The sequence below is a fragment of the Procambarus clarkii genome, chromosome 30 (genome assembly GCF_040958095.1).
Source record: "Procambarus clarkii isolate CNS0578487 chromosome 30, FALCON_Pclarkii_2.0, whole genome shotgun sequence".
In the NCBI taxonomy this organism is placed as follows: Eukaryota; Metazoa; Arthropoda; class Malacostraca; order Decapoda; family Cambaridae; genus Procambarus; species Procambarus clarkii.
Genome location: NC_091179.1, coordinates 4476844 through 4500857, shown reverse-complemented (window position 1 = coordinate 4500857; position 24014 = coordinate 4476844). Strand labels below are relative to the sequence as shown.

At 41.1% G+C, this 24014-nt stretch overlaps 1 protein-coding gene across 1 annotated transcript in view; it reads left to right on the top strand.

The window, feature by feature from the left end:
* Positions 1 to 24014, top strand: part of LOC138369834 (mucin-3B-like) — a 118070-nt gene that overhangs the window by 19629 nt on the left and 74427 nt on the right. The window contains exons 3-6 of the mRNA XM_069333575.1: positions 109 to 285; positions 3447 to 3986; positions 4533 to 4736; positions 13320 to 13411. Coding sequence (XP_069189676.1) covers positions 109 to 285; positions 3447 to 3986; positions 4533 to 4736; positions 13320 to 13411 — 1013 coding nt within the window. The remainder of the gene's footprint in view (positions 1 to 108; positions 286 to 3446; positions 3987 to 4532; positions 4737 to 13319; positions 13412 to 24014) is intronic.

Below are 24014 nucleotides of genomic sequence, written 5' to 3'. Positions count from 1 at the left end.
TATATATATATATATATATATTTATTTATATTTATATATATATTTATATATATATTACTTCGGTGTTTCTCTTGATAAGATGCAAATCTTTTTCTTGGTTCTATGTAGCACTAACGATCCCAGTGACGGGGGCAAAATGTACGACTTCTGGCTCCATGACGGCCGATACCACCAACACCCAGAATTACCTGACCTGCAGTAACTCACAGTGGGTCTCCAAGTCCTGCTCTACAGGCACTGTGTGGCGCTCAGACCTCAACTTTTGCGACTATCCTTTAACTACCAGTAAGTAGCCTGGCTAGGGAAGATTTGACGTAATAAGGAAAGGTACGGTGAACGGGTCTCTAGTTGAATAATTGTCACACTTCCCTCTCATTGTAGCGAGAGGGAAGCAGCATGAGACTGTTGAAGGTTAAGAGGCTAGTGCTACGGATGGCAGCTACTGGTACTGCACGGAGTTGGGCCAGGTACGAAACTTTGAGGATATTGGCCATGTACATATCAGTAAAACCACCAACGTCCCGACGGTGTTGCAGGCTCTGATGTTCAGACCATTCCCGCAGACTGGGTCAAGACTAGAGATATGCCTTGTTGCCGGTCTCTCCACTTTGTCCAACAGTTTGATGAATGATGGGATGGGGGGGGGAGGGGCAGGCGATCCAGGAAAGGGGTGCATACTCTAGATGAGAGCGAACCTGTGCTTCATATAAGGTTTTGCCACCTTTGCTGTCAAGAAGGTGTGAGATGCGCCGTAGGGCTGAAAGTTTTCTGGCTGCCTTTTGAGTTAGGTTAAGCACATCCTCTTCATTGCCATTGAAGAGTCGAACTTCATTCCCAATATGTCAATTTCATCTGTGAACTCTAGGGTTTTGCCGCCCATATGCTGACCTGTTGGATTTGCCATGTGCAGGGTAGTTATCATCATCGGTTGTGTCTTCTCAGCCGCAAATGTGACCTGCCATCTCCTACCCCCAGGTAGAAATTGCTGAAAGTTTGTTATTGATGATTCTTGCAGTAGTTGGCATTTCTTCTTTACTGTACGTGAAGGTTTGAGTGCAGTCATCAGCATAGGTTTGAGCTTCACGAATGAGATGAAGTAGATCGTTGAAATAAACATTCCACAACAGAGGGCCAAGCACACCACCCTGTGGAACACTGGCACCAATTGAATGGCTTTAAGATTCTCCTCCTTTGAGGACTACCCTTAGAGTCCGTTCTTGAAGAACTAGTAGTAATAGTAGTAGGCATCCATCAGTCTCAAGAAACTATGGAGTTGCGCTCTGGTTGTTAGTCTGGAGTGGCCTCTTCAGGGCGCTAAGCCTGGGTATGTTGATACGGAGGAGAAGCTGTCGCCCAAGCAGCAGGTCCCCCCTTCTCCACACCGTTGAAAGTCTCCAATTCAAAGGTAAACTGCCAATACGATTGGTTTCAGCGCCGTCGCAGGAACTGTCAGAACGAGGTTGAAGGCAACAACGAACTGCCCTAGGGGCTCCAGCTCCGGAGCTTACCTTGCAGTTGGTAAAAGAAGGCGCAGGGACTCCAAGCCCGAAGACCGCCGTGGTCAAAGCTGGGGAAGAACCACCCTAGCTTCTTGAACCAGTAGTGGTTCAAGAACCACTACTTGAAGTAGTCTTTTATTAACTCTAAGTTGGAGCCTGCAATGCCTAGTGCATGAAGCTTCACTACCAATCCAAAGTGCCAGACCCGATCAAAGGCTCATGCTATATCCAGAGCAAAACACAGCTGATCTTGGACTCATCCAATGACTGATGCCACTTAGTGGAGAGATTTAGCAAGAGATCAGTAGCAGATTTGCCTTTTCTAAAACCATACTGTTGATGACACATTAGCCGATGATGATCAAAAAAATGATATCATTTGCTGAGCGATTAATGATTCCAGGATTTTGCCAGCAATGGACAGCAGTGACACTGGTCTTTAGTTACCAACCACTGAACTGCTCTTCTTTTTGTGTACTGCAACAACATCTGCCTTTTTCCATAACGAGGGCCAAATTCCTTGAAATAGGCAGAATTGGAAGATGTACGCGAGAGGAGGAGTCAACAGATCAGCGCAGCAGCGTAGTAGTCTTGGGCTGAGCTTATCTGGCCCCACAGCTTTGCTTGTGTCTCGCGTTTTAAGGAGAAGGAGAACTTCAGCCTGCTGTATAACCACTTCAGTCATCCTAGACACAGTGCTTGGAGCAAGATGTGGAGGCTGACGTTCAGGATCAGGGACCTGCATCTTGGCAGCAAAGTGTTTTGCCAGTATATCAGCCTTCTCCTGGTTGTTGGTTGCATCAGTTCCGTCCTCTCGGTTTAGAGGCAGGATTGTGTCCTCAGATGAGTATTTCTACCGATCCTTAAACATAGACTACCAGACCTTGGATCCCACCATTCCAGATGTAAGTTTTCTTAGAGTTTCGGATTCCCATCTGAATATAGCCCACTTTTGTACTTCTTTCATTAATCGACAAGATTGTCTATGATTGTTTCTGTTATGATCCTAAGGATGCCGTTTAAATCAACGATCTCTCTCTCTCTCTCTCTCTGTCTGTCTCTCTCTGTCTCTCTCTCTCTCTCTCTCTCTCTCTGTCTCACTCTGTCTGTCTGTTTCTGTCTCTCTCTCTCTCTCTCTGTCTCACTCTGTCTGTCTGTTTCTGTCTCTCTCTCTCTCTCTCTCTCTCTCTCTCTCTCTCTCTCTCTCTCTCTCTCTCTCTCTCTCTCTCTCTCTCTCTCTCTCTCTCTCTCTCTCTCTCTCTCTCTCTCTCTCTCTCTCTCTCTCTCTCTCTCTCTCTCTCTCTCTCTCTCTCTCTCTCTCTCTCTCTCTCTCTCTCTCTCTCTCTCTCTGTCTCTCTCTCTCTCTCTCTCTCTTTCTCTCTCTCTAGACGGTAGAGCGATGGTCTCGCTTCATACAGGTAGGCGTTCAATCCCTGACCGTCCGTGGTTGGGCACCATTTCTTCCAGTCTAATCGCAAATCCTTATCCTGGCCCTTTCCAAGTACTATAGTTGTATTGGCTTGTCGCTTTCCCCTGATAATTCCTTCTCCATCTCGTTCTTTCTGCCTCTATCCCTCCCGTTCTCTCTATCCCTCTCTCTTGTTCTCCATCCTTTTTTCCCATTCTTTCTCACATTGGACTACAGGTCAATACACTAATGGATGTTAAACAATTAGAATATAAGACCCCATTTAATGTTTCGAGTACCATTACTCTAGGAACTTGGTAACAATTTATTCAGTAATTATAACTGGATGAAGGAGATGTTAAAGGTTCATGCTTAATTGAACCTTTAGATTATATTTTATATAAGATTTATATAGACCCAAGATTATATTTTATACTTATTTTCTTGCAATTTTCGTTCATCGGAAGTTTTAGTGTATAGTTAGTTTGCGTTTTCTGTGTTTAAGGATTGTTAATTTTATATTTTGTTATTTTTTGCAGCAGTAAATTCCAGTACCACAACTCAGGCATCCACTGCAATTACAACTACCGTCAGCGCCGTAAAAGCAGGAATCACCAATACCACAACTACACAAGCATCAATCACCAACACCACCACCACCGCCACACAAGCACCAACCACTAATACCACCACCACCACACAAGCACCAACCTCTAATACCACCACCACACAAGCACCAACCTCTAATACCACCACCACACAAGCACCAACCACCAGCACCACCACCACACAAGCACCAACCACCACCACCATCACCACCACCACACAAGCACCATTAACTACCACTACACAGGCGCTAACCACCACCACACATGTAGCAACTACCACCACAGAGGCACCTACAACCACAGTGGTCTCTAGTGGTCTCCCCGTTGTAGCAGGAGCGACCCTGACACAGGTTGGGTCTGGTGCGTGGGTCTGGACCTGCAACAACTCAACTCAGAGTTGGGCACCCAACATCACCGCTATTCTCACTTACCCAGATGGACCCTTCTGGGGTACACCAGGCTCCTGTAATGGTACGAGTTACAGTCTTTAGTGTTCCATGTTACCTTCTGAACTGAACTTTAAATGTACGAATTAGGCAATTTTTGCATTTTCACATTTTTTTAACAAAAATAACATCGGATTTAGCAATATTTTGACGTTTTTAAATTTTTTTCATTGAATGTGATATACTAGATACTTTTAACGGTGATGTATGATTGTACAAATAAAGTACTATTTTGTAATTAAGTTTCGTGTGGGCACACGTAGCTTAATTACACAATTACAAAATTACAAAATTGGTGGCAGACTTCATTGCCACCATTGAGGATAAAGGCATGTGATATATTTAGTCGAGGATGTTTTTGTGTTAAGTGCACAAGATAAGTTAACACACATTTACCTAAGTGTAAGTGTGTGTGCTTACTTAACTGTTAAGTGCAATTAAGTGTACATACAACACGGAAATACTGTGATAAGTGCTATCTTAACAGTGTCTCGGGGAGAATAAGGTCTACTGTACTGCCATCCACCTCCTGTTGAACCTGTTGTGTTTTACATAACTGTTGCGCCCTCAGTAAGCACCACTAGCACCTGCCTCAACCCCGCCCCGCCGATCCCCAACGCCAGCATAGTGAGGAACCTGACGACGAGTACTGGAGACGTTTACGGAATATACTGGGAGTGTGAAGATGGGTGGGAGCTGACGTCTGGAATGCCAGGAGGCCTCCTCCAGTGCACAGGCAGCTCCTGGACCTCCAGTACTGACACCTGTGTTGAAGGTGAGTTGCTGGCTCATGCCTTATGACCTCCTTGTGTTGATGTGTTGCAAGATAGAGGAGAGCAGGTGTCACAGCGAGGCTGTCTTTTCCAGTAGTCACAAGTGTCTTATTTTGTTTTTAACTCGATCTTAAGAACCCCGAGATAATGTTACTCGGCATGGAACTCTGACCTAAAGAAAATTTAAAGAAATCTGGAAAGTGTCCAAAATGTGCAAGAAAACTTGTTCGTGAACCTTACTATACATAGAGCATGGCTGGAGGGTGAGAGTTTTGGGTCACTTTATAAATCAAGATAATTGAAAGTTATAGAAATTAGAATCTTATAATAAATGAATGAAAGCTAAATATTACATTAAATATCAAATTACAAATAAATGTCTAATGATTACATAAAATTACCACCAAGTCAAATAACGGTTGATAATTAACAATGGACTAAATAAAAAAATGCTAAAGAATGATATTAGAAGTAAAACATATTAACCAATTAACTTGGAAAATTACTCAAAATTACAACTGGATAGTTAACAATTAATTTATTAAATACTAAGGAATTATGCATCTCAATTAAAGGCGAACACACAATAACATTAATGTAATCTTACCACCCAATCAGGTAAATTTAAATTGCTTGAAGACTGTACACATCTGAATAACGTACACAACTCAACACTGCAAACAACTCAACACTGTACACAACACTGCACACAACTCAACACTGTACACAACTCAACACTGTGCGCAACTTAACACTGCACAACTCAACACTGTACACAACTCAGCACTATACACAACTCAACACTGTACACAACTCAACACTGTAAATACTCAACACTGTACACAACTCAACACTGTGCGCAACTTAACACTGCACAACTCAACACTGTACACAACTCAACACTGTACACAACTCAACACTGTAAATACTCAACACTGTACACAACTCAACACCATTCACTTCTCATCACTGTACCTCAAAGAATTAGCACTATATCAACACAGATTATAAGCGCATCAACCTCTAATCATAAATGTTAATATTTCACCAATGGTAAAAATAGTCATTACAACTACAGGCAATATATTCAGTAATATTAAGACTAATACTGCCCATGATTATATCAATCACAGGATATAAGGGAACATGCTCTAACTAACTCATTTATTCACAGAAAAGAACAACTTGTATTAGAAGTGATTATATATTTAGGTTTCACCCACTTAGGTTCAACTATACGAATAAAGCTTAAGGCTTCCAAATACAGAAGACTCAGTCTTCTTCTCACCCTAATCCTAACCTCTCTAAACATGAATAATATGAACAAATGGGCTTCATAGACAGCTGGGAAAATCTCTTCATTACTGGGGAAACAAGGGAATGCAACATTGCTCTAACGTAGGATTGATAATGGTATGAGAGGGACTTATGAATGCTGATACTCTTGGAACCGAAAACGTGTCAGTCACTGAATAAAAATAATGTTTATTCACGGGAATAAACATTATTTTTATATAATGTTTATTCACGTTTGCATCTCAGGTATCCTAACAAAAGGGTGAGGGAGGATCAGAGCCAGTCAAAATCTCCTTCTCTACTCCTTAATACTGTAATTCTCTCATATATATATATATATATATATATATATATATATATATATATATATATATATATATATATATATATATATATATATATATATATATATATATATATATATATATTGTTAAATATGACCGAAAAGGTAAGATTAATAATTCTAACACGAATTTTCTCAATATTTCTTATGTTTCTTTTCACTGTCGATGGTAATTGAAAAATCAATTCTCCAAAATTCATTTTTATTTCTAGTCCGACGCAACGCCTGAACGCGTTTCGTAATAATTTATTACATTTTCAAAGACTCTAGTTTACACACACAACTGTAACCTGTAAACACTGATTGATTGATTGAAGAAGATTCAGCCACACAAAAGGTGGCACGGGCATGAATAGCCCGTAAGTGGTGGCCCTTTTGAGCCATTACCAGTATCAAGAGCTGATACTGGAGATCTGTGGAGGTGCGACTGCACCCTGCCTGATGGGAGATGTCTCCCGTGCTGTAAACACGTTGTTGTTGTTGTTGTTTAAGATTCGCTACTCAGATCAATAAGTTCCAGTAGCACGGGCTATGGTGAGCCCGTAAGTGGACGCTCTTTGGAACCATTATCTGCATCAGTGGCTGATACTAGAGATCTGGCGATGGATGGGGGGTCTTCATGATGGTTTTCAGCCTGGAGGGCTGGCTATACCAGTTATGGAGCTGGTGGGATTAGTGTAGACCTCTAGGTTTTCCAATTTTTCTTTGCCTGTGACTTTAGCTGAGCAGTTCTGTCGTTGGAGTTTGGTGACGTGGCCTCCATGAGGAGGTCTTGAACCGTGTAGGTGTCGTACTTGTGATGCGGTGGTGGAGCTCCTACTATGATTTCCTCGTCTGAGGAGTCCGTAACCTCCGTAGTGGGCGTTTTTGTCTTTCGCCTCGCAGCCTTAGGTAGGCTTAGGTGTCGTTGATTGGTGGTTGTAGCTATTTCAGGAGCGCTAGTGGTGCTGTTATCGATTGTAGACAGCACGTCTGCTAGCGCGGCTGGTGAGATAGTGATGGTAGGAGTGTTGGGAGGTGGAGAAGGAATTACCTCTGTTTCGCCCGGGTCATGGGCGGTTCTGGAGTCGGTGTTGAAGTTGACCGCATGGTCGTCCTGGTGGTAGTCTTCAGAGTGGTAGAGGAGGCAGTGAGATTTACGCTAGTGGCTATGATGGGGACCAGGCCATTGTCTATGTATAATGCGTTTAGTTCACTGACAAAACGCTGGTTGTCTGGTCCTGCAAGCCTTTCCGCTAATCTAATAAGACCAGGGATAATGCCTGCATGTGATGCAGGGGGCTGTGAAGGAGCCTGTGGGACCTTGGGTCCCCAATGAGAAGGCTGTGTCGCCTGCTGGGAGGAGCCACATGTTGGTAAGACTGGAAAGTCTTCTGGTCGATTAGTGACAGCTAAGGTGGTGGGATGAACGCTTGGGGCTCTGGTCGAGGAGGTAGAAGGGTAGTTTCTCGTGGCTTCAACCTGGGCCTTGATGCTTTCCTGTCTGCGAGGGCAGCGGTAGAAAATTGCAGGGTGATTGCAAGCAGCGATGGACTGTTGCCTTGCATATGGAGTAGTGATGGTCCAGTGCGCACAGGCTGCACCTCTGGACAGGGTGCTGACACTTGTTGGTCGGGTGGGAGAGCTCGTAGCACTTAAAGCACTGCTAGATCTCATGGTATCGTTCCTTTTTTATTTGGTGGGTTGGTATTTTTAGGCCGAAGCAGTAGAATCCTTGTGTGGCAGCCTGGGTGGCCGCAGCTATGGCGGTGAACGTAATCTTCATTGATGTTTTGTCGGTGTTGCAGAACTCTAGGTTGAATACCGACAGGTTTGGATTTTCGCCCTCAATATTGTTTATGATATGATGTTGAGGTCGCTCAGCGACCCACTGGCTGGTCCTACTGGTAAAAACAGTTCTTCCGGCCAGGATCTGACGTGGGAAGTGAGGATGTAGGTGGTGCTCTTTGCGAAGAATAGCATCGTTAGTGAGGAGTTTTTCTAACTCCTCTTCACATGAAGAGAAGAGCACGATATCTTCACCTTTCTGACTAATGTCAGCGGGTTCGAGACCAGTAACGTCCTTCAGGACCTTTAAAGTATTGCTTCTCCCGATAGCATGACCGTCAAGTGGAGTCGCTCTGACCTTAAGACGTTTGAGTTGCATTGTGATCACACTGCTCCTTGTGATGTGTTGGCGGGTGATGTCTCCCCCGTGTATAAACGCGCTAATCCGTCATACTTATACTTGCATTTGGGTGAGGTGATATGGTACAACAGTTTTGGGTGAGGTGAACAAAATTGTGACAATCACAAGACAAAACACGAAACTATTTGCATTACTTGTATATGAGAACATAATAAACGAAGTAACTGCAGAGGGCCTATTGGCCCATACTTCCTCTTGATGCTTCTATATTGGTTCGGAGTCTTGAAGTAGATAGAATGTAGTTGTGCATTAATTGGTTGCTGATTGCTGGTGTTGACTTTTTTTATGTGTAGTGCCTCGCAGATGTTGAGCCGCCTTCTATCGATGATTTCTGTGCTGTTTCTTAAGATTTCTCTGGTGATTGTCTGGTTGTGAGAGGAGATTATATGTTCCTTTATGAAGCCCTGTTGTTTATGTATTGTTAATCGCCTGGAAAGAGACGTTGTTGTCTTGCCTATATACTGAGTTCTTTGGGGCTTACAGTCCCCAAGTGGGCATTTGAAGGCATAGACGACGTTGGTTACCTACAAGACGTTCTGCTTTGTGTCTGGAGAGTTTTTCATGAGTAGGTTGGCCGTTTTTTTGGTTTTATAGTAAATCGTCAATTGTATTTTCTGATTTTTGTCTGTAGGGATAACGTTCCTATCAGCAATATCTTTCAGGAACCTTTCCTTCGTTTTATGAGCTGTCGAAAAGACGTTCCTGTAAAATAGTCTAATTAGGGGTACAGGTGTTGTGTTAGTTGACTCTTCAGAGGTTGCAGGGCGTTTTACCTTCCTTCTTATGATGTCTTCAACAAAACCATTAGAGAAGCCGTTGTTGACTAGGACCTGCCTTACCCTACAGAGTTCTTCATCGAATTGGTTCCATCCTGAGCTGTGGCTGAGAGCACGGTCGACGTAAGTGTCGACAACACTCCTCTCATACCTGCCTGGGCAGTCATTACTGGCACTGAGGCACATTCCTATGTTTGTTTCTTTAGTGTAGACTGCAGTGTGGAAGCCTCCGCTCAAACACCGCAGAAATCATCGATAGATACAGCGATAGCAGGCAGCTCGATATCTGTGAGGCACTACATGTCAAAAAGTCAACAGGAGCAATCAACAACCAATTAATGCACAACTATATTCTACCCACTTCAAGACTCCGAACCCATATAGAAGCATCAAGAGGAAGTATGAATCAATAGACCCTCTGCAGTTGCTTCCATTATTATGTTCTCATATCCAATTAATACCCATAGTTTCCTGTTTTTTCTTCTGTTTGTCACAATTTCGTTCACCTCACCTCACCTAAGTATGACGGATTAGCGTGTTTACTGGTTTTAGTTGTGTGTGTAAACTAAAATCTTTGAAAATGTAATAAGTTATTATGAAACGCGTTCAGGCATCGCGTCAGACTAGAAATAAAAATGAGGTTGGGAGAATTGATTTTTCAATTACCATCGACAGCGAAAAGAAACATTAGAAATATTGAGAAAATTCGTGTTAGAATTATTAATCTCACCTTTTCGGTCATATTTAACAACATATGATTACAAGAAAGACTGCTACCAATATATATATATATATATATATATATATATATATATATATATATATATATATATATATATATATATATATATATATATATATATATATATATATATATATATATATATACATATATATATATATATGTGTGTGTGTGTGTGATCGGTAAAAAGTTAATAAAAAGTAATTACACTGAAAGACTGATGGCAGAATAGTATGCTTCTCGCATATATGTGTGACCTAGCTCATGCGTCTAGGTGTTACTGTATCCCAGTAAAGAGCATCGCAGTCACAGTATCCCAGTAAAGAGTATCGCAGTCACAGTATCACAGTAAAGAGTATCGCAGTCACAGTATCCCAGTGAAGAGTATCGCAAGTCACAGTATCACTATCGATTTTGACTCACATATCAACACGGTTCGCTGTTCTGTTAGAGTTTAAGGTCTTGCGATGATTTCCACATTATTTAACACTGTGATGTGTGTTGTGTGTCGATGGTGTGACAGTATTTAGTACGGTAAAAACCATAGTGTTGAGTAGTAAGGATCTGTAACACGTTTGGTCCACAGCCCACTCTCGGCTTCGTCATGTGACCTGTCGAGGAGCGTCCTAGTTTATTTGTATATTAAACTCTTTCAACATTACAAGTCATTAGATGATCGCCGATATATTGATACAAGAGTTATAAGTGCCAACGCCTGTTTTGTGCGTGTGTTATTCATAATTGTGTCTAGTAATCTCAAGTATTGTCAAGCAGTGAGCAGTATTTAGGTTGGTTAGGTTTCATGCAGCTCTATGTTGCTGCATCTCACATTCGCTAATACGATGTATATAACTTCAAAATAGTTAAAAGTTTGTTTTGGCAATTATATATTTTTTTCTGTGCTTCTTATTAAATTAACGATCAGTATTAATAACAAAGGAAAGAAAGATTTTAATTACATGCAAAATTCGCTTTTTAATTTCGACAGTGTTGAGTTTGTTATGAGAAAGATTAATGAACGTTTGAACGATCGATGAGCTCCTAATACAATGGCTAATAATAACGAATGTCTGTAGAAAATGTTGCTGTTAGTTGTAAGTCTTTGCAATTATTATGGCAAACATTATTATTAAATGTTTATAACAATGCTCGTAGATTTGTGGTGGGAAAAGCATCTTTTTTCAGGCCTCTGACTCTGATATGTGATTGAACCCGTTCTCGCAAATTTAATAAGTCAATATTGACTTAATAAATATGTGCATAGGTGACATACTTATCATAATAGATACCCTTAAAAAGATTCATAGAAAACACCGACCTTACCTAACCTTGTTAGTATCTTAAGATAAGCATCTTATTGCTTCGTAATTACAATTATTACTTAACCTATACCTATTATAGGTTAGGTAATAATTGTAATTACGAAGCAATAAGATGCTTATCTTAAGATACTAACAAGGTTAGGTAAGGTCGGTGTTTTCTATGAATCTTTTTAAGGGTATCTATTATGATAAGTATGTCACCTATGCACATATTTATTAAGTCAATATTGACTTATTAAATTTGCGAGAACGGGTTCGGACACCTCTCCTCCCAGGCGACACATGTCGCTCTGAAAGCACGATTGATTAGTATGCTGTATATAGGGGTTAGCATCACCTAGTTTAACTCAGTACACTACTGGTACTGTGGTAGTCACTAGCCTAACACAGTACACCACTGGTACTGTGGTAGTCATTTACACAGTGCACCACTGGTACTGTGGTAGTCATTTACACAGTACACCACTGGTACTGTGGTAGTCATTTACACAGTGCACCACTGGTCCTGTGGTAGTCACTAACACAGTGCACCACTGGTCCTGTGGTAGTCACTAACACAGTGCACCACTGGTACTGTGGTAGTCACTAACACAGTGCACCACTGGTACTGTGGTATTCACTAACACAGTGCACCACTGGTCCTGTGGTAGTCACTAACACAGTGCACCACTGGTACTGTGGTAGTCACTAACACAGTGCACCACTGGTACTGTGGTATTCACTAACACAGTGCACCACTGGTACTGTGGTAGTCACTAACACAGTGCACCACTGGTACTGTGGTAGTCACTAACACAGTGCACCACTGGTACTGTGGTAGTCACTAACACAGTGCACCACTGGTACTGTGGTAGTCACTAACACAGTACACCACTGGTACTGTGGTATTCACTAACACAGTACACCACTGGTACTGTGGTAGTCATTTGCTTACCTCAAGAGACCACTAGTAAAATTTCAGAGTTGCACAATATTGTTTAAGATTCGATTTATATATTTTGTCTCTAAGTCTCACATTTACAATTTTATATATCCAATTGAATTTCACACTGTACCCATATACACGTCACCTGTAATGGCCAGCAACTAGTTTTGTAATTTATGTTACAAACCAAAGCTTGACATTTTGAATAATTTTATGTTTTCCCTTTCATCTACGAAATTTGAAGTAAGTTCGTATTTTAAACAAGTTTTCTGGTCAAAGCTTGTTTAAATGTGTAGCACTTAAAATTGTATGTTTAGTGTTCCTTATGATTTGTAGAAGATGCACTCTACCGTAAGCTTACGTTGTATTTAGTCACAACATAATAAAACATAAAAAACGAAATGCAATAAGTTTTATTATTGTATTTCATTGTTTATGTAATGTAAATATGTCGCCCCACTTTATGTGCCATGTCGCCCCACTTTATGTGCCATGTCATGTCGCCCCACTTTATGTGCCATGTCATGTCGCCCCACTTGTCAGCTGTAAGGTTTCCCCGGCTGTACATTTGTTCAGTCCAGCCACAAGTAAAGTACATTGTATGTATCACTTGCAAGGAAACCTCTGACAGTCAGTGAATTACTGGCTCTGTGGTTTCTTCACTGTTTATCCAGTGGCAGCAGGATACTTGATGTTCCATACTGTGGGGCACTGTGTTATACTGTATCATGTTTCCTGTTACTGACACATGTTTGTTTCATCCCCTCATTCCCCAACCCTGTTGCTTCTTCTGTCGACCATTACTTGTCCTGCTCTCTGTCATCTTACCTTTTCCGTCCACTACCCGTCATTTTCCTTCTTCCTCCACCCGTTCTTCCTCCGCCCATTGCCCGTCCACTTCCCGTCCTTCTCCGCCTGCTCCTTTTCCTCTTATGCATCCTCCGTGTACTGCCCATCGCCTATCCTCTTCCTGTGGCTGCTGGCGGCGTGTAGTGCCAAGGGACTGCTCGGAGATCGCTCTAAACAACCTGACTGTCGTGGACAGCCGGATGTACAGCATCAGGCCCTACAACACCTCCATAACTGTTGAGTATCCGAAAAGACGTTAATTTTGTCTTATGTTCATTACAAATAATTTATGTGCACTAAATTGTTATTTCACTATCTCTTTCTTCTTTTCCTTATAACTCTCTTAGTCTGATTCCCAATAATATAAAATTAATGACTAAGTGTTCAATAGATTAGTTTAAAATGTCTATATTCAAGCCCCCGTATGTCTGCCATAGGTACATGCCTTACTTGAAACAATGTATATAAAACGAAATATCACTGATGTCAGATATTCTTAAAAGCGTCTCCTGCACCTGCATTGTACCTAGATGTAGTTCTGGGAGTTCTTCTACTCCCCAAGCCCGGCCCAGAGGCAGGCTTGAATTGTGAGAGCTTGGTCCAACAGGCTGTTGCTTGGAGTGTCCCGCAGGCCCACATATCCACCACAGCCCGTTTGGTCCGGCACTACTTAAAAGAACTTATCTAAATGCTTCTTGAAGACTTGCACATTTGTTCCGGCAATATTTTTTATACTCGCCGGGAGTATGTTGAACAACAGTGGACCTCCGATGTTTATACAGTGTTCTCTGTGCCTTTGGCACCTCTGCTCTTCACTGGATCTATTCTGCATTTTCTTCCTTATTGTTCACTCCAGTATTTGGTTATTTAACTGTGTAAATTTAAGACCTGGCCATCCAGTATTTTTCATGTATATAATATTTTATATCTCTCTCCTCTCCTTTCTAGAGAGTACATTTTGAAAACTTTGAGACGATCCCAATAGTTTAGGTGCATTGTCGTGTCTATGTGTGCGCCTATTTTCTCCGTATTTCAAGAAGCTCTCCTGCTCTGAAAGGGAAAGCGAGTATCAGGCAGTACTCAAGACGGGACAGCACCAGTAATTTTAATATAATGAGCATTGTGATGGGATTCCTGGATTTGAAGGTTTTCGTAATCCATCCAATAATTTTTCCAGCTGACGCTATATTTATTTGTTATGCTCCCTAAACGTTAAGTCGTCAGACATCATTATTCCCAAATGCTTTACATGTTGCTTTCCTGCTATGGACTGATTTGATTGTGTCTTGACCCTTATATTTTGTTTAAGGTCCACATTTCACCAAGGCCATGTACCTGGAATTTTTTTCACTGTTAAAAAATCATGTCATTTTCTACTGTCCAATTGAACACTTCATAAATATTAGCTTGTAGTTTTCAATGATTTCCCCAGTAGTAATTTTCTTGAAGATTTTTGTGTCACGATGCTATGACTGGTAATTTTTGCCTATGTCTGACATGATAATAAGGAAAAACAGTGGTGCAAGGACTGTGCCCTGAGGTATAGAGCATTAAACTGTGCTTGGACTTGATTTTATTTGATTGAATGTTACCCGTTGCGTTCAGTCTAACAGAAAATTGAATATCCATCTCTCTACTTTACCCGTTTTTCCAACTGACCTCATTTTGTGGGCTATCACTACATGGTCACACTTATCAAATGCCTTTGCAAAGTCAGTGTATACCATATCTTCATTCTGTAATCCTTCTAATGCATGTAATTTGGTCATAGTGGTCAAGTAGCTGCGAAAAGCATGATCGTCCCGCTCTAAATCCAGTTCATTATTTTTCCTGGGTTATGGTGGTCATTGGTCTCCATACGAATGGAGATCTGACTCCTAATTACTCTCTCAAAATCTTTCATTATGTGGGATGTTAGTGAAACTGGCTAATAATTCTTACCCAATGCTTTGTTCCCTCCTTTGTGTAGATGAGCTATGTCTGCTGATTTAAGCACTTTTGGTGTCTCTCCAGTGTAAAAGTTTTCCTCAATATTTCACTGAGTGCCTATGCTGCTGGCACATTGCATTTCCTTATAAATATTGAATTCCAAGAGTCTGAACTTGGGGATTAGTGCATGGGCATGATGTTAATCTCTCTTTCAAAATCTGCAGAGATCGTATAGAAATCAGTTATATTTTTAAGGGTTTGGATTCATAAAGAAGGTGTCTGGATCTTCCACATTCATTATGTTTATTGAGGTGCTAAATGTCACGGGTTTGCCATGTATTATTGGCAAGGGGAATAAGGCTTTTAACTGTACCTTGGGAAATTCAAGGTATAGGGAAACAGCTGGGTAATGAGGTTTTCTTGAGATTATCTTGAGATGATTTCGGGGCTTTTTAGTGTCCCCGCGGCCCGGTCCTCGACCAGGCCTCCACCCCCAGGAAGCAGCCCGTGACAGCTGACTAACACCCAGGTACCTATTTTACTGCTAGGTAACAGGGGCATAGGGTGAAAGAAACTCTGCCCATTGTTTCCCGCCGGCGCCTGGGATCGAACCCAGGACCACAGGATCACAAGTCCAGCGTGCTGTCCGCTCGGCCGACTGACTCCCCACGAGATGACAACAAATTTATATTTATTAAACACACGATATATTACATGGCGTAATTCACTCCTTACAACTCAAGGGCATTCTGAAGGAAAACAGCATTATATCTTATCAACCAAACAAAGCTCTGATCATCCTATAGCTCTTAGTTCAAGACTGGAACAGTGCTCATCACTACAACACCTGTTAACATGATTCACACACACACACACACACAGACACACACACACACACACACACACACACACACACACACACACACACACACACACACACACATACACACACACACACACATACACACACACACACACACACACACACAGTACATGGGCTACTGAAGGGGTTACAGATAGAAAGGGCTGAACAAAACATTGAGAAGGTTTTCAGGTTGGGCTGGTACAACAAGGACAGAAACCGACTTGTAAAGGTGGTGTTTACAAACGAAACCACGAAGGAGGATATTCTCGAAAGGAAGAGTCGTCTGCAGCATGTGGAGGGATGTAAAAAAAGTATTCCTGCAGAGGGACAGGACGAAGGAGGAGAAAGCCAGGGCAGCAGAGGCAAGGAGGAAGCACAGAGAGAGGAGAAAACCAGGAAATCACAGCCCCCAACACATCAGTCCTAGATACAAGTGGGGAACCCAAGACCAGCATCCCAGCAACACCAGAGGAGAGGGCAACACCGCCACCCCCCTCTGCATAGAAACCCTCCCTTCCTCTCACCCTACCTGCCCCTACTCAACCCTCCCTCCCCCCCCCATTCTGACCCTGTCATCCCTTCCCCATTCCCGTTATGTCCCCCCTCCCACCATTCCCCCCCCCTGTCTCCCCTCCCCCTTCATCCCATACCCCCCCCTATCCCTCCTCTCCCCCTCACCCAGTATCTTCCATGTCCCACTATTTTATCATGTCCCGATTTGATAAAATGCTATGCCCAAGATTACTATCCGAGTGCCGGCGGGGAAGTTGTTCAAATAGCTTAGGCTATCACTTCCTTATTGTCCGGTCGTGATGGTCAAGCGGATTAAGGCGTCCCTGTACATACCAGTTGCGTTGCTCCTGGCAGTATGGGTTCGAGTCACTTCTGGGGTGTGAGTTTTCAGTTGTATATAGTCCTGGGGACCATTCAGGCTTGTTTGCATTTGTGTTCCTCACGTGTTGCCCCAAAGAATGAGGTGATTTGATAAAATGCTATGCCCAAGATTACTATCCGAGTGCCGGCGGGGAAGTGGTTCAAATAGCTTAGGCTATCACTTCCTTATTGTCCGGTCGTGATGGTCAAGCGGATTAAGGCGTCCCTGTACATACCACTTGCGTTGCTCCTGGCAGTATGGGTTCGAGTAACTTCTGGGGTGTGAGTTTTCAGGCATATATATATATATATATATATATATATATATATATATATATATAGATCTTCTAGATGCAATATATATATATATATATATATATAGATCTTCTAGATGCAATATATATATATATATATATATATATATATATATATATATATATATATATATATATATATATATATATCTTCATTCTACTTTGCTCTGATGAAGGCGAATTAGCCGAAAACGCGTTAAGCATTTTCTATTTTTCACATGTGGTTATTCTGCATATATACATATGTATGTGTCGCATTTTCTGTCCCTTAATTTTCTATCCTTCAATATTTCACATCCAACCCCCTTACTGACTCCATTAACTATATTCGTTACACAGGGTTCTTGATTGAAGCCACTTTTACTTCACACACTTTTGCTATGCCAATATATATTCTTCCTGGACAATCTCCAGCTCAAAATTACTACTTTGCTGGGCGGAGTAATTTCATACGCTAGAGGCCTCTCAGGTTGCCAGCTGCAGATATCTTTCATGAAAACTCTCTCTAATGACCCTCAATCAATTCTTCTGAATCAATAAATAATTTATAATAAAGACCAACTTCTACAGAAGGTCAGATTCCTAACACCCCTACTAAGCCGTGGAGAAAAAAATGACAAATTCATAAATGAATTTAATTTTTTTCACATAGGTTCATCACCTCAAACAGATTTCATAATAACTTTACACAAAGGATGTATGATAAATAATGAACAACAGATACACAATAACATAAATATCTCTGTGCAGAGGTACAACCCTTCAGGTCACCCCAGGTTTAGGCAATCTAGAAAGTGCTTCTGATACTATATTTCATTTTCCTGAAATTTGTTTGATAACAAATTTAAACTCCTAAAACAGTAACAACCACTTTAATATCCACTGATTGGAATTCCTCATAATAGCAGTTAAGGTCAAGGGTTGTGGTCGGTAAACACTTCAACAGTATTGGCTGATACATAAGTGTCAATTTTTTTAACGGCTAGTAATAATGACAATACTTTCTCTACTGTGGAGTAATTCTGTTGACATTTAGTAAACGTTTTAGAATTTTAATGTACTGGATGATTAATACCCTTATCATAATCTTGCATTAGTACAGAACCAGCACACCTATTCAAAGCATCTATATATAATTTAAAGGGCCTAGAGTAGTCAAGAGTAGCTAACACTGGACCAGATGGCAACAGTCCTTTTAATTTAGTAAATGCATCCTGACATTCCTGAGACAATCTAAACTTCACATTTTTACTTGGCAATTTTGTCAAAGGAACTGCAATTGCTGCAAAATGTTTAGCAAACTTCCTGTAATATGCACACATTCCTAGATATCTTTGCACCTCTTTCTTGCTAGGTGCAACACTGGGTACTCTGTTATATCATTTATTTTATTTTTAAGTGGTAACACCTTCCAGCTTCCCCTCTTCATATCCTAAATAACAAATACTAGCTTTGCCAAAGGTACACTTGTGCAAGTTCACAGTTAAATTAGCCTTCTTTAAGCATTTTAATAGTTAAGCTAAACCTTTCATTTGGTCCTCCCAATTATTGCGATAAATTTCAATATCATCCAAGAAGCTCTATATTGTGGTATGCTTCTTACCACTAAGTTCATAGGACACTGGGAAGTTGCTAGGAGCATTTTTCAACCCAAAAGGAATTACAGTAAATTCACACCCCCCTTCTTTAGTTACAAATACACTCAGCTCCTGTGTCCTTGGTGTTAAAGGAATTTGCCAGTACCCTTTAGACAAATCTAGTTTGTTAACAAACTTTGCTTTACCAATACTATCAATGCAGTAATCTAACCTAGGTATGGGAAAATTATCATCTACAGTCATTACATTCACTTTACGATAATCAATACATAACCTGTGAGTTCTATCTTGCTTTGCTACTAATATACAAGGACTACTCCAGCTGCTGGTGCTTGATCTCACCAATCCATGTTAAAGCATATAGTCAACTTCTTTCCGGATGAGGTTCAACTTGGCAAGGTTGACTCTATATGGGTGTGACTTGACTGGTTGGTTGTCTCTCATGGTGAATAACTGTAGTCAGGGTGAGAATATCGCCAAAGATGTTAGCATGGAAGTCAGCAATTGCTCCAAGTCTTGCGTCTTATCTTGTGACAGATGTTCCAACAACTTCTGGATGTTAGACAACCACTCCCCATTGCTAAAATTGGGTACATGATCATTAGGTACATTATCAAAATCGTATTCCCCACTATTCTCGTCCACAATGTTTACACTAAGCACCTGGTTGGTATTGAAGGCATGTATATAGTAGATATATATAAAGACGCGCCTGTTCGAATGCAACTTTGTGTCAAAATTTCAAAGCATTCGGTAAAGAGGTTTCGAAGATTTCCCTCACGTGAAAAACACATGAAAAACTCAGTTTTACAGAAAAAGTATGATTTTTTACCGTCACAGACGTGACATTTATATAGTATGTATATAAAAACTTGCTAGAATGCAAATGGAACGTTGTGTGAAAATTTCAAAACAATCAGTGAAGAACTTTCGGAGATTAGCGATTTTGAACAAACGAACATTTCCATTTTTATTTATATAGATATTCCAGTGTTGGACACCATCATATAATATATATATATTCCAGTGTTGGAATACTGACGGACAGTAGACCGTCAGTATTCTCTATACTTTCTTGCAACCCTGTTAATTTAACCCAGTGGCTTATCATAAAGTATGGCAGGGGAAATCCCTCAGGAAAGTAAGGACCGGTCGTCACCGTTCCTTCTCACGTCAGGTCAAAATAGCGTCACTCCCTGTCGCGTTTCCAGCTCCTTAATTCTCTATCCTTAACATTTCCAATCAACTCCCCTTAATGACTCCATTAACCATATTCCCTATGTAGGGGTTTTGATTGAGTCCACTTTTTCTTCACACAGTTTTGCTGTACCAATACACATTCTTCCTGAACAATCTCCAGCTCAATATTACTAATTTGCTGGGCGGAGTAATATCAGTTACTCGCGGCCTCCCAGTTGCCAACTGCAGATTTCTTTTAGGAAAACATTCTCCAATGCCCCCATCAACTCCTCTGTATTAATAAACAATATATAATAAAGACTAACCTCCACATGGAGTAAGGTTCGTTACACTAAACATGTTCTCATATTGCTTTTTTTTTTAGGATATTACTAAATTCTGTGTCATCCTCTGTGTATGAACCATCACTTGTAAGCACAGGTCCAATACCGACAAAGGTTTTTAGTTTCGATTTCGCATATGTGAAGAAATATTTTGGATTTATGTTGATCTGCAATTATCTGCAATATTTCGAATTTTTCTTTATTTACAATTTAATCTGCAATTTATTTATTCTTCAATTAGACAATCTGACATTATTGTGCAATATTATGTTCTTAAAGTCATTTCTTGGTTACAAAGACGTAAAAATATGATATGTACCTCAGAAGATGATGTACGACAAATCACAGCGTCTCGCTAAATTGACAGACTGTTACGCTTTCTTATCGTGGCTCCATCTGTTAGATCAGGTTAGGTTGGGTTCGGGGAATTATGTATCAGTTTTGTAATGATGTGACAGTCCGAGAGGACGGGCAGCGCTGTGAGCGTCGCTGCGTTTGGGAAGGCGTTACGGCAGTTCATTAAACGCGTATCACCCACTTTAACTGTGGTTGATACTGTGATGTGCTGGAGATATTGGTGGAGATCAGAGTGTGACTCTGAACCGGAAGTGATATTATGTAGCTTCTCTCCAGTTCACGATTCAGCTTCGTGTCTGTAAACTTCTGGATGGTTGGTAATACCTGACAAGCAGCTTAACTATCCCTCAGTAACTATAGTCCAGAACATTGCTCAGTACTGAAATAAATTCTCTAAGGATTACACAGAGAAGTAGGGAACGTTTCTCGGAGTACACATCCCCCAGTCAGATGCGCGTGATTCAAGAATCAGCTTACTGAGGTACTTGAACACGAAACGTTATCAAATCTCATCAAGTGATACTTGAATGGCCGAATTGTTCAGCTGTTGTTGTTGAACAGGAAATAGTTCAGTTCGGTGCTGGCTTAAAAATCACATTAATCCGAGAATTAAATTGTCGGGTATCTAGTTTCTATCAATTTTCAATATGTGACTGAAAGACGCCAGACAATTACTGCAGAAACAATGCATTAAAGAACAGACATGCCTTGAGAGAATAGCGTGCGGAACATTACTATTTTTTCAGTTCAATTACGGAGCACTTCCCGTGGCGTAGTGGTAAAACACTCAGCTTCGTGAGCGCTTTGGCCTTGGTTCGTATCCTGGCCGGGGAAGATTTACTGGGCTCTGATCCTTACCTGTAGCCTCTGTTCACCCAGCAGTAAATGGATACCTGGTTGTTAAACGATTTGGCGGGTCGTATTCCGGGGAAAATTAGGATTAAGGACTTGTCCGAAAAGCTATGCGTGCTAGTGGCTGTAAAAGAATATAAAACCCCTTGCATATATATAAATAAATAAAAATAAATAAATAATTACAGCTAATTTGGATACACACACGTACACAAAAAACGTATGCAAACCTTCCAACACACATTTACTACACACGCACGCAAACACAAACTCACACACAATTCACGAGCGACACCTCTGGGCAAGAGGTTGCTTGTGGCCAGATGTGTTGCTTGCGGCTAGGGGTGTTGTTTGTCGCCAAAATTGTCCACAAGCAGCATCTCTGGCCACTACCAACACATTTGTTTAAAAGCAACACCTCTGGTCACAAGCAATACCTCCATCCACAAACCAACATATTTGGTCAAGAGCAACACCTATGGCCACAATCAACATTTCTGGTCACAACCAACATCTCTCGCCACAAACAACACCTCTAGCCACAAGCAACACCTGTGGTCTCAAGCAACATCTCTTGCGACAAGCAACACCTCAGGTTACAAGCAGTACCCCGAGCTATAAGCAACACCCATTTCCAAAAGCAACACACCTAGCCACAAGAAACACCCCTAGCAACAAGCAACACCTCTGATGTGAAGCAACACCCCTAGCATTAAGCAACACCTCTGATATGAAGCAACACTCCTCGCATCAAGCAACACTTCTGATATGAAACATCACTCTTAGCAACAAGGAACACCTCTGATATAAAACAACACCCTTAGCAACAAGGAACACCTCTGATATGAAACAACACCCCTAGCCACAAGCAACACCACTGATGTGAAGCAACACCACTAGCAACAAGCAACACCTCTGGTGTGAAGCAACACCACTAGCAACTAGCAACACCTCTGGTGTGAAGCAACACCACTAGCAGCAAGCAACACCTCTGATGTGAAGCAACACCACTAGCAGCAAGCAACCCCTCTGGTGTGAAGCAACACCACTAGCAACAAGCAACACCTCTGGTGTGAAGCAACACCACAAGCAGCAAGCAACCCCTCTGGTGTGAAGCAACACCACTAGCAGCAAGCAACACCTCTGGTGTGAAGCAACACCACTAGCAGCAAGCAACACCACTAGCAGCAAGCAACACCTCTGGTGTGAAGCAACACGACTAGCAGCAAGCAACACCTCTGGTGTGAAGCAACACCACTAGCAGCTAGCAACACCTCTGGTGTGAGGCAACACCACTAGCAACTAGCAACACCTCTGGTGTGAGGCAACACCACTAGCCACAAGCAACACCTCTGATAATAATCAACATTCCTGGCCATAAGCTGCACGTGCAGCCAAATGCAGTTTTTGTACCAGTTCTCCATCACGCAACTATCAGTGTAAAATTGATCCTGAATTCGAAATAAAGTCGTTAGTTATGATGTTTATTAAAACATGAGTTTGGTGGTATTTTATGCTGTTAATGGAAAATTCAAGTATGGAGTTAATATTTCAATGCACTTTTTGGAATCTGAAACACATGAACGCATTGCAAGTCTACTATGCTACATAGAGTAATACCACGCATACGCTCTAGTCACCTAGGTCAAAAGGATTGCACCTTGGATGTGTGTGTGTGTGTGTGTGTGTGTGGACGAGGGCGTGTGCGTGGGAACCCCCACCGCATGGGTTCGAATCCTCATCATTCGATAAGGCTCCTACCGATTTTCTAATTGACACATCACATTAGCGTGATTACTCTCTGAATACTACAACAACTACTACTGCTACTACTACTACTAATCATAATAATAATATTAATAATAATAATAATATAAAAAATAATAATAAATAATAATAATTTCACTAAAAAATTGCAAATTAGAATAGAATGATTAAAATAATGTATTAATTTGATTTAAAACTAATATTCATGTGTAACAATCTTTTCTCTTAATTGGTGGTTGTTAGTTACTTTGTATTAGTTACTGTGCTAGTTAGTGGTAGTTAGTCGAAACTCGTACGATCGAAAGTGTGCTAGTTTGTGGTGCTCATTTGACTAAACCGTAGTAATTAGATTGCAACTTTAAGGCTAATCAGCAATCTCACAGTGATAAATTATTTCTTATCGTAGCTTATTTACTGTTTATGAGGGTGTTTGATCTATTTTTACTAATGACTTGGCTACTACTTTGTTGTGTCTTATGAATTAGCATGTAGTTAATTGTTTACTAGTTTCTTGTGGCTAGTTTACTAGTTTTGTCGCGCTTATATCTACTAATTTGCGGTGCTAGTTACCTAGTTTGTGGTATTTATGTCATTAGTTTCTGATGGCTTGGCTACTAGTTACTAGTAGCTTGTATACTATTTTGTAGCAGTTAGTCTGTTAGTTTGTGGTAGAAAGCCTGCTAGTTTGTGGTTTCAATTCTAAGGTTTTTACTAGTCTGCTGTTTTTTTAATGTCTATTCTACTAGTCCTTGGTGGCTATT